Raw genomic sequence first — 11,968 nt, 5'->3', positions numbered from 1 at the left:
TCAAAAGCACTATTTTTTTCTCCTCTCTATTAATTTTTTCATAAATTTTCTCATCCTGGAAGCAATTTATTTCATTTGCTAAAAAAAGTAACCAGTAAAATTTGAAAAATTAGATTAGGGGCATGGAAAAAATAGATCGGTTAGGGTTAACTTAACATGTAATTTCATCTGTTTTTTAAATAAAAAAATCACTATCATCCAACTCTAAATTGACCGAGAGGTGTTCTTGCTTTAGAAATTTACGTCGCACCAGAGGCACTCCTTCAAAACCCTGCAGTTTCCGTCAACATATATGCTTGTTGGAATTCATTACGCTGATGACACACACAACCTCTCTCTCTACTTTGGGCCACAAACGCATTAAGAAATACTATTCACGCGTAACATTTATTTACAGAGTAAATGTTTATTGATCATGACAGAGGAAATAATAAATACTAATTCTTTGAAATTTTTGATGAATGATGGTGGCTGCCGCCGCTGTTTATAGTAATGACTCATGCTGAAGGCAATCTTGGATGAAGTGGTTGTGCACGAAAATGGACAACTCAACAAAGAGCTGGCCCAGAGCGAGCGCCAGCATGAACTCGAGGCCGAGGTGGAAGAGAGACACGTCCAGTCCGGCGATCAGAGCCACATTCTTGAACGTGTCCAGCGTGGGCGGCAGCCCTGGGGGCAGAGGGCCCCCCATCGCCTGCTGCTACTGCCGCTTCGACGCTTAGAAATGCACCAGCGCGGCCGCGGCGGCTTCCTTGTGCGCCCTCTCGAAGTACGGGTTCTTGGCGGGGTCCAGGTTCAGGCTGAGAACATCAAACAGACACACGTTAAAGAGGAATGATAGTGAATTTCCCTGCAAATCCTTTAACACACATCGAATTTGGCTCTGAGGATCGTGTACAGTTACAAAATTAAATAGAAAATACTGAAAATTACAGAAGGCGGCCGGCGCGCAACTTAACATTTTAATTATGTTTTCACTGTCAGAAAAATTTGTAATTATCGCTTTGCATATGGTAAACAATGAATCTGTCCTTAAAATTCAATAAAAAAAATCTTTGTATTATACGCCATAAGGGTCTGAGTTTGCCTCTGAAAATCATAGAAATTATTGAAACTAAAAAGATATTTTTTTCTGAGATGATTCTTGAATGAATTAACTTAATTTTGGGTATTTTGAGTTTCCCCGAATTTTTTTTAAAAGTTCTCTAACAGCCAGCTGAAATTTTTACAAACGAATTTTGTGCGAAAACAGTAAATTTGAGAAAAATTTGCTCCAAGGGGAAAAACTGGAAATTTAATCAGCTTTCTGAATTTAGTCCGTTTTTAAGTGAATTTTAAGGAGTTTTTGCTGAAATTTTTGACAGTAATAAAAGAAAAACTCAAATTTTCAAAACATTTGTAATTTTGAATTGTTAGAGCAAAAGACTACACAAATTTCAAGACGTGCCCAAAATGCTGCTTTGAAAAATGGTTTGTTTTCAATATTTAGGTTCCCCCTATATCTGAATTTTTGCTTGAAAGTCGCGGGTTCATGTTATAGAACACTCTCTCAAACCATTACATAACCTCTATTTTGCAATTTCCTGCTTAAAATGAAATGAGGAATTTTTTATCGGATAGTAAAAAAAATTCATTCCTTCGTTTCGGCTTAAAAACCCGGAAGGTTTGAAAATTTAAAAGTATCACTCACAACGTTTAAAAAATGTACAACTCGATCGTCAGTCTTTTTTAAATATTCAAGAATAGCAAATTTTTTCAGAACAATAACAAATAAAAATAATCATTAGATTTTGTGCAATAGTAAACGTCGTGTTGCTTGTAGCCGAAAGGACAGATTTAAAAAAATTAATTAAATACATAGAGAAAGGAATTTAATAAGCGACAAAGAGTGGGAAAATGGGCAACGATAGTAGAAAAAATTTCAACGGATAAAATGATTGTAAAATATTTATAATAAATAATTCACCTGTAGTAAGATGGGGAGCTTTGGCAGTCAACGTTGTACCAGTGGTCGCAGGTAAATTCCTTCTGGCTGAATATCGTTCCGTTGGGGCAGAGGAAAGCGGCGCCTTGGTGACCTTCGCGGCCGTCATGGCAAACGTGGTACGCCTAAAACACGGCAAGCAAGGGCCACGCACATTCTCATAATTGGTCCAAGAACGCGCGCGCGAACGCAGCTAACTCACAACCTAATTCAAGCGCAGTTAATTATTTGGCCGAAAAACAACCCATGCGGTCGGAGTTAATTATCAGCCGCGAGTGGGGTAATATTATCAGAAAATATATTCTCTAGATAGCTCACTCGCTCGGCGGGATTAGTCTTGACGAGCGCGCGGCGCAGGGTCACGCTTTCAGCAAAAGCATAAAGGTTGCGCAAAAACCACTGCGATTGTTGCAGCTACGCCGCTAGAGAGGAAATACAAGTTGAAGTCAAGCACCGTGATCACCTCTCTGCGATATATTTCTATTTATTTTGCTTTCTATTGCGATGAGCCATTTTATTTGGTTTTTATTCCTCGAAAATCCCGTGAGCGAGCAAATATTTTTTTTTAAAAAAAGGATTGGGACTATTTTTCTCAAATGAGCACGATTTCCATTATGCAAATGAAACTCTTTGTTCGTCTAGCTCTTGGATAAATCTCAAAAACAAATCGTTCACTTTTCAGGTGCGATTCATTTCTCTTCCAAAAGATTTAACATATATTTGAAGCTATTATTTAGCACAGTTAATATTTAATAAAAAAATACACGAAAATTTTTCTAGCAAATTTACCCCTTCTCTATTTTAATCTTCGGTTTTTCTACAACATTTAAGTTGGATCAATTTTCAGCTTAAATCGAACATTTCGTTTTTTATCGGCGTTAAATGAGCTAGTTAATTGTTTCGAATAATATTTTATTCCAGTGCTCTGGTATATTCGATTACGGCCGGCGGTTTCGTAATCGGCTCGCTCGACATCGACAGCCAATCCAGGTGTGCCCTGAGGCTGCGATCGAACGGACATCTGGCTGACACAGAAAAAGCAGACAAAACGACGTCAACCCAGCGCGAAAGGACAAGAACAATAACCATGCAGCTGCATATCAATCATAGCGAAAGAAAGATATTATTTTATAGGACAATACGATTCTGCTCGCACGATTATTTTGTTTCAACGACACACGACGCGAGAGTGAAGGTTTCAGCTGCGTACTTTCACTGCGTGGCCAGAAAATTATTTTATTGCAGTTATTCCCACGAGAGAGGCTGCGTTTGTTATTTCGCGTGAGAGGTTGCTGAATTTTTAACAGCCACTCTGTCGAGCAAATTCAAAGGGAAGTATAAATTCAATTCATCTCTCAAGTTTGACGCGCAGCATCAGGGATGTGAGTTTTTGACCATTTTATTCTAAAGATGGTCAAATCTTTTTTTCAGGTACCCGTTTTGTCTCAATTTCGAAAATTGATACTTCTGACCAAAAATATACTCTCACGAGGAATTTATTTTGATTTAAATGTAAACAGAACAATAAATGCGCCATTTTAATTACGGCAAAATTTGTGTGTACCCTGAGGAAAAAATGAATTGAACGACGACAAAAAATTGAGCAACGACACGACCTTGTATAGGAAACACGTGAGTGAGCGCGCCCGCCCGCTTGCGGTCATTCCAAACTAGCTCGGCCACTTTTCATTTTTCTGGCAATTAACGAGATCTCGCCTTTCTCTACTTCTGGCCCTGCCACTGATTGTGAGACTATCGCTCGCTACACAGGAATTATAATCATGCGGGCTGAGAGTTAAAATGAACGCGATTGAGCGAACCTGGCAGCCGGTCTCGACGTTGGCGTACATGCCGGGTCGCGCGGGAACAGCGTTGCAGTCAAAGTGCGTGGGCGGAACGGAGCGGAACAAAGGGTAGTCGACCCCTGGCACGCCCGGCACCTTGGACAGGTCTTGCTCGTCGCGGTCTCTGCGCTTCTGCACCACGGCCAAAGGGCCGATGGCCACTACGCCGCGACGGGCGCGGTCCTTCTTCTGCAAAAAGAAGAAAACAATCCAAATTTTATAATTTCATTTATAGGCGACTGTTATTTGCATTATCAAAACAAGCAAAAAATATCAAAATTGAAATTAAATGAATGAGTGAATCTGGTTTTAGTTAAAAAGTGAGAAAATATTTCGCTCGTTATGCTTTTTTGAATTTTTAATTTAGAGAGCATCAAACACAGATCTTCCTTTTATAAATATATGAAAGGAAAGAGAAAACGCGCGGAATCCAATTAGTAATTTTGAGCAGCGTTGGTTCACGCTTTGTCTCGATTCAATTATTAAAAAAAAATGAAATTGCTTTGTCTTGTTTTTTTATTGAAAACAATATTTTTTTTAGTTCAGTTCGCATTACGGCAAAATGCAAACAAATTAAAAAATAAGTCAATTTTGTTAGCATGTGAAATTGCGGTGGTTTTAGAATACTGACCACAACCCTGGCGTCATTGTCGTGCGTCAGGTAGACGGCGACGAGGAGGACGGCCAAAAAGACGGCTTTGTTCATCACGGAGTTGCAGCGACTTGGACTCGATGCGGGCAAGACGTCGACTGCTCGAGTCGAGTCAGGCCAATTTAGCTCCACATCCACACACACGCAGCAAAGTGCAGAATAGATCTCTCGAGAGAGAGCACTTTCACTGAAACCGCCGCGCCGACCCCATTCAGCGCAACACGCCTTTTCCAATCTCGTTGCCCGCGAGCCAAACTTATACAGTTTGTCTCAAAACACGGCTATTGCATCTGTTGTTACGTGTCTCTGTATAATTATATTACTTTGCCCCAACAAAAGAGAACAACTGCAAAATACCAATTAATAACAACTAACGGCAATTTTATAGGCCTGTGCGAAAGCTGCGACCGCAAAAATAAATTCGCCTGCTCATGTTTTGAAAGCGTTTGAACAAAATTATATATATGTATTTTAATTTAGAGGCTAAATATGATAAACACTTTCAATTCTATAAAAAAGGTGAAATAGAATTCAAATTTCAGTTCCTCTTTTTATAAAAAATAAATCATTTCGCGCGTTTCCCATGCTGCCATCACTTACATCCCAACTAGCTCAACAATTTTAATTATATTGAACATAGCTCAACGATATTTAGGAAATTCAGCTTTTCAAAAAAGGTCTGTCAAATTTTTTGATCTTGCTTTTGTAAATAAAGTTAAACAGTTAAAATATCGTTCACTAGAATACTAAATAAGACCCTCTAAGACTAAAATAAACGTCATCTTGTTGATATAAAATACCAATTATAGATATTAAAAATAAAATAGAAGAAAAAGCTTAAACCAAAAAATATTTAAGTATGCTCTCGGAATTATTTTACCTTAAGGTTAACACTAGAGGAATAAATAATCTTATTAAGTTAACTTCTAAACCAAGCACCCAGTCAAGTAGACAAACTAACGCTAAATAATAGAAGAAAAAAAATTCAAAAAGGTGTTATTATTTGAGCCATTCTATATCCAATGCGGCTGCCCCAGGATATTCGCGAATATCTCCCCATGGATTGGATGTTTTATTTATATATTTGCACGTTATTTTGCTTTCCATCGGAAATTGCCCGGAAGATGCTATCCAGACTTTTATAGTCCTGCAAGATCAAATTAATAATAAACTGTATTCATTTTATAACAATTAACAGATGTTTGATAAAAGATTTTTTGGGTCTAAAGGGAAATCAAATTTTCCATCATTTGCAGCTTTCGCAGAATGGACGTTCAATGAATTTCAAATTCTGGACTTTCTACGGATATAAAAGCCTCTTAAATTAAAAATATTGACTGACATAATTATACAACTTTTCTATTTCAAAAGAATTGCTTTTAACAATTGCTCACGTCTTAGCAGTGATCTCTTCTTTAAAACTCGGAAATCAAATGAAATTTGCAATTTTTTTACAATTTTCCCTCTTCCCAATTTGCCAGTCGATCCATTTTAAAAATTGTCTTTCTAAAAGCAACCTGCAAAAATTGAAATGTCCAAAGGGAAGTTTGATGATTTATCCAAGCAAAAATTCAAACTTTACTAAAATCCCTACATTTTTGCAAAAACAAATTTTCCATTGGAAAATTTTATAACACGAGGACGCCACCTAGGTAACTACATACGCAACAATTTGCTGCTCCGCAGTTTTTGACCTTTTTGTCCCTTGTCTGACTGTTGCATGCTACCTGGTGGGTCCAGGGGACCCATGAAATGTCCCCCAAGCGATTGGGGTCATTTCCCTCTGACACCCACTAGAAACTGAGAAGTTTTGACCTGAAATGCGGTGCCGGCTGATTCTCGCCTTGTTCGTCGCTGTTTACACACGCTGCCTGAGCATTGACCGCCAGCATGTGCCCGGCGCGCCGATCGACCCTTTTTCCGCCTCCTTCAGCACGCTTGAGGTCGCCGAAAATTGTAGCGTGTCCTGCTGGTCCTTGATCAGCTGCGGCGGGGTAAGAGGACGCCGGGCTAATCTATTGCTCTGGAATGCCTGTTGTCAGATTTTCTCACGCCGAAAGTTGGGCCTCTCATCGGCACTTTTCAAAAGTCTGACAATTTTCGCGCTCTTGTGCGGAGACATCCAGGTATTGCCAGGGCCTCTCAGCCAGCCGACAACATGCCATCTCTGCGACAAGGTAGGAGCCAAAAATGCCGTGAAAATTCTGTGTGCCAACTGCGGCAAAATATACCACGGCGTGTGTCTCTCAAAAATGATTCGGATGCCAGCAAAAGAAATAAGCGCATACCGCAAGAACGGAAACTACGTGTGTTGGAGCTGCACTATTCCTACGATGAATGACTCGTTTTGGAGCTTGCCCCCACCACCCCCAAGCCCCCCATCAACTCTAATTCTCCCGCGCCAAGTGGGCAAAAATGCCGTAACCTTCATCTGTTTTAACGCGCGATCGCTGAAAGACAGAAAGAAGACTGCCGACGTGCTCTCGCTGCTTACTGCACACGAGGCCGACGTGTGCGCAATTAACGAAACGTGGCTATCGCCGGACGTTCACAATTACGAGGTGCTGCCGCGCGACTACGTTGTCCTGCGTAAGGACAGGCTGGGGGGCCGCCGACCTGCCGGAGGCGTTGCTCTTGCAATACGGCCACACTTGCAGCCAAAGAGGTTGCAACAACTCGAGGGCCAGGCCGAGATAGTGTGGGCGCAAATAAAGGCAAACTCGCTGCATTTCCTCGTCGGGTCTGCGTACAGGCGGCCAAACGCGGACACCGTTTATAACGCGGCGCTTTTAGAATCGCTCGAGCTTGCAGCGGCTGAGCAACATAGCTACGACGGGTGTTTCTTGATGGGCGACTTTAATCTTAGCGTTTCGTGGCTTTTGGATCCACCTCGCGCTCACGCAGCCCCCGCAGATGATTTTTTGAGCGCTTTCACCACAATGGCCCTGGAGCAGCACATTAAATCGCCAACAAGAACGACAGAAAACTCGGAAAATATCCTCGACCTTTTCCTCAGTGACGTTCCCGAGCTCGTTGCGGCCGCTAATGTTGTGTGCGGAATCTCTGACCACGATGCCCTCTTAGTCACCCTATCGGTCAGTTCTTGCCGCCCAATCAGCGCGCCGCGCGAAATTTTAGATTTCCGTCGTGCTGACTGGTTTGCAATAAATGACGTATTAGAGGGGCGCTTGCAGCCAGTTATGCAGAAAACAGACATGAATGAAGCTTGGGAAAGCTGGAAAAAAATCGTCTTTGACTGTGCAGAGGAATTCATCCCAAAAAGAAGAGTTGGCGGTAGGAAAAAGCGGCTACTACCGTGGATGAACACGGGCCTGAAGAAATTAATAAAAATTCGGGACGAGCTTTTCAGGAAATGGTTGAGGGAAAAAACGGCTGAAACGCGAGATACGTTTGTAGCGGCACGTAGAACAGTCCAGAAAGCACTGAGAGCGACGAGAGACAACTGGCTCTGGAGGATCGGAAATGGACCGGACGGCAGCAATGAATTCTGGCGCTACATCAATTCAAAGACAAAAGTGCCTAACAATAATCTCACCTTCGAACTTCAAGGAAAAAGTGTCAGTGAGCCCCGTGAGGTGGCTGCTGGATTCAGTGCTGTTTTTCAAAGAAATTTCTCGCGAGCCGTAAATATATTTCCTTTCATGAGACGACACACGCCGTGCGTAGATTCCACAGAAGAAATGTGCGATTTGGTGTGCACAAGTGCCGAGGTGCATAACCGGTTGCAGCAAATTAAGGCGAGCGCAGCTGCTGGCCCAGACGGATTGCCAGCTCCCCTGCTCAAATACTGTGCCGCAGCGCTCGCTCCTTCTCTCGCACACGTTTTCAACAAATCGCTCGAGTCCGCCGAACTTCCGGCCGACTGGAAAACTGCAGCAGTCACCCCCATATTCAAGGACGGAGATAAAAGCAACATGCAGAACTAATATAGGCCTATCAGCATTACATCTCTTGTGGGAAAAACGCTCGAGCGAATCGTGCGAGACAGAACGGTGGAATACTTAGAAAAAGAAAAAGTAATTCCCTCATGCCAACATGGATTTCGGGAGAAAAGAAGCTGCACCACTTTGCTGACGGGGACAATAGACCACTGGACAGCTGCCCTGGACGAAGCGAGCGGCACTCACATCCACGCTGTCTTCCTGGACTGGAGCAAGGCTTTTGATAAAGTCTTGCATCCGAGGCTCCTCTCTAAGCTGCAGCACTACGGCATAAAAGGTCAAATGCTTAAGTGGTACGAGAACTTCCTCGTTGGCAGAACCCAGTTTGTCAAGTTCGGCGGAGAGAGCTCGGAGCCTTGTGAGGTGGCCTCGGGAGTTGTTCAGGGGAGCGTTCTCGGCCCGCTCCTCTTCAACATTTTCGTCGCGGATTTACCAGAAATGGTAACAAGCAGCACCCTTGTCCAGTACGCCGATGACGCGACCATTTATAAAGAAATAAGATGCCAAGAAGATGCCGACGCGCTGCAGGAAGATTTGTTCAACATCGACATTTGGTGCTCCAACAACGGGATGACTCTGAACGCCAAAAAGTGCAAAATCATGGACATAACCCGCGCGCGCGTCCCTCTGCAGTTCGTGTACACCCTCGGTGCTACGGTTCTCGAGTACGTGCACAAGGAGCGTATGCTCGGCGTGCACATCTCAAGCGACCTCCGATGGCACGAGCACACGGACATCGTGCGTGCGAAGGCAGCACGAAACCTAGGGTTCGCGGCGCGTAACCTGCAAGGGTGCACGGCCCGCGTTAAGAGGGTGGCATACCTGACTCTTGTGAGACCGGTAATGACTTTCGGCCTCCCAGCCTGGCACCCGACAACACAAGACAACGTCAACAGGCTGGAGAGGGTGCAAAAGAGGGCGGTGCATTTCATCTATGGCCGCAATCCGCCGCCGGCCAATGAGCAAAAAATCATGCCATTCCCAATGCTGCTGAGATACAATGACTTAATCTTTTTCAAAAAGTGTGAGTGTGGTGAGACCGATTTTAACGCGCGTGCGAGAATAATTGAGGGTCGTGTATTGAGAGGTGATAGTGGCCAGCACCCCCGTCTCCAGCCGCCTCCGACTCGCAGTGTTTTCGGCCAGCGCGCGTTCTCCTTCAGGGTAGTCAAGCCATGGAACGATTTGCCTCCGGCACTCAAAGACTGCAACGCCGCGCAATTCCCCGCTCTCCTCAAGCAGCACATGTGGCAAGAGTTTTAAAGTGTCTGTGAACGTGCGCTTCTAGTGTTAGTGATTTTTCCCACGGTCGCATTGCGATGACTTCGGTCTGTTAAATCGGTTTTCCGCTAGCATTGTTGCCTTTTACTCATCGATAATTTTTGACTTTGACATAATGTACATTATGTGTACTGTATTTGTATTATGACATGATGAGAATAAACAAGAATAATAATAATAATAATAATTATAACAAACTAAAACTTCGCCAAGAGTCAATAAAGATATTATTGTTATTAATGTAAATGACACTTGATTCGATTCATCATGCCGAGCAGATTCCAAAAATGTATTATTTGTTTTTCAAGAAATTACGGCAGTTTGAAATTTGTTGAATCTTGTATTTTAATTAAAAGGTGAGCATCGACTGCGCAAAACCAGCCCGTTGGCTCGCACTGTTAAGGCATTCTCAGGAGTGTCAAAGCAATGGGAGGCATTTGAGCAGTTGGGAGATCTAATACTGGCTACCCAATGTCAGAGATGGCAAAAAGTGGTTACTTTAGTGACTCGAAATGCTCAAATTGCTCAACGGGCTGCTTTGCACCTTTCCAGCATGCGTGATTTGGCAGTAAGGGACGAATGTCTAGCGTTTCAATGCACTTCTCGGTGCAGAGGCAAGTGGCCCTTGAGTGGGCTGGGTCCCTGTGCGGCCTGGTGCGCCCATTCAATCCGTTCGCGGTGTTATTGGGACCCAGGTTTCAGCGCGCGCCCTTCCCGCTCCGAGGACAGGGATAAAAAGAGCAAAAAAAGAGTAAATAATCTAAAAATATTACATTTTTTAATACAAACGAATTTGAGATGCAATAATTGTTTTAGCTTAAAACGGTTACATTTTTACAAACCTAATTTTAAAATCAGGCTTTTGGTTCTATGAAGGTAAGGATGAAATCAAGAAAGAATTTCAGGGGTTGAACTGTAAACTTGTAGATTGGATGGGATGGAAAGTGGGGCAAGGCCAACGCGAACTTAACAGAGAGCTCCGTGAAAAGTTCATGACGTGGAACAGCAATCGGCGCCAAAGAGTAGAGTGAAGCAGGCTAGAGGATAGCCTAACCGGACGCGCGCGACAAGCAAGCAAGCAAGGATCGGCTGTCTCACAATCAGTCGTCAGCAACGTAGTTCTTCTCAAACTTGGCAAAGTCAGCTTCGGTGAATACAGTGTTCGTGTTTTTCTTGGGCTCAAATGTGCGTCGAGCTCCCCTCCTGTTCGTTCTCTCCAGAATCTGCAATTGGAAAGTCCGTTATTTTATATCGGCTGGTCCGAGAGGAGCTTTTGTATTTTTGAAGAAATAAATTAAAAATATAACAAACGTTGATGTCAGAAATTAGGCCACAAATTACTTAAACACATAAATCGATTTCGCTACTACTTGTATTTTTAATTGTAGATTTATTACCAAACATCTCGGATAAATCATCATTCCAAATTTATACCTTTTCAGCGCATTTGAGATCGATGGCAGAGATTTGGCTCAAGCTGAGCAATCGCTTCAGGTTTTCTTCAACGATCTGCTCTTCGCTTTCTTCTTCTAGTTTGGGCCCCGAGTGCTTCAGGAAAGGCAAAAGTAGTCCTTTTGCTCCCAAGATAGTTGACCCTGTGCACAAATACATACACAGAAACATATATTATTGTTTAATTTAATCAATTTGTCTTGTAAATATGTACTTTGCTGGAATTGCTCGTCTTTGGCCTTCCTCTTGCTTTTCTTGACGCCTCGTCGTTCAGCACCGATCTGCAGCTCCCTTTTTCCACCACACTTCTTGCCCTTTTTCTCCTCTAAACGTAAACAATCATTTTAACACATTATAAATACATAAGTAATAATTAAAAACTGCAACTTGCCTTTCTTTTCCTCTTCTGCGAGGTCAAACAACTGCAGATTTTTCCACACGACAGATGACATCGTCGTTGTATAGCTCAAAAGTGCAGAGCAGTAAAAATAAAAAGCACAAAATGTTCAATTTGCTCCCATTCACGTGGTTCAAGCGTTGCTTTTCACCTGCCAGCCGGGGCTCAATCATAACAACAACAACACTCAACTGAGTGGGAGGGGCAGCTGGCGGATGCGCGCAATCGTGCTAGTTGAAAATAATTGGCGCGAAATACACGTGATGTGATGTGCTGCGAATTACGTTCACAAAGCCATTCAATGAAATAACGGAAATGGGGTTTTCGTTCTTACTTTGTGTTTATTTTTCACTATCAATTCCGATTTTTGTTTTGGGGAGGGAAAGATCTACTTCT

At 42.8% G+C, this 11,968-nt stretch overlaps 2 protein-coding genes across 2 annotated transcripts; both read right to left on the bottom strand.

The window, feature by feature from the left end:
* Positions 1-373: 373 nt before the first annotated feature.
* Positions 374-4,782, bottom strand: LOC135943986 (uncharacterized). Its single transcript, XM_065490662.1, has 4 exons — positions 4,460-4,782; positions 3,805-4,017; positions 1,967-2,109; positions 374-800 (listed from the first exon to the last, which is right to left on the bottom strand). Exons 1-4 carry the CDS (start codon positions 4,532-4,534, stop codon positions 719-721), a joined length of 513 nt encoding a protein of 170 aa, XP_065346734.1. The 5' UTR covers positions 4,535-4,782; the 3' UTR covers positions 374-718.
* A 5,697-nt stretch (positions 4,783-10,479) lies between these two features.
* Positions 10,480-11,739, bottom strand: LOC135948365 (uncharacterized). Its single transcript, XM_065497593.1, has 4 exons — positions 11,567-11,739; positions 11,390-11,500; positions 11,158-11,318; positions 10,480-10,946 (listed from the first exon to the last, which is right to left on the bottom strand). Exons 1-4 carry the CDS (start codon positions 11,625-11,627, stop codon positions 10,824-10,826), a joined length of 456 nt encoding a protein of 151 aa, XP_065353665.1. The 5' UTR covers positions 11,628-11,739; the 3' UTR covers positions 10,480-10,823.
* Positions 11,740-11,968: the final 229 nt, after the last annotated feature.

Source organism: Cloeon dipterum, chromosome 1, assembly GCF_949628265.1.
Source record: "Cloeon dipterum chromosome 1, ieCloDipt1.1, whole genome shotgun sequence".
NCBI classification, from domain to species: Eukaryota; Metazoa; Arthropoda; class Insecta; order Ephemeroptera; family Baetidae; genus Cloeon; species Cloeon dipterum.
Note: the sequence above shows the minus strand (reverse complement) of the source record. Positions and strands in the feature narration are given on the sequence as shown.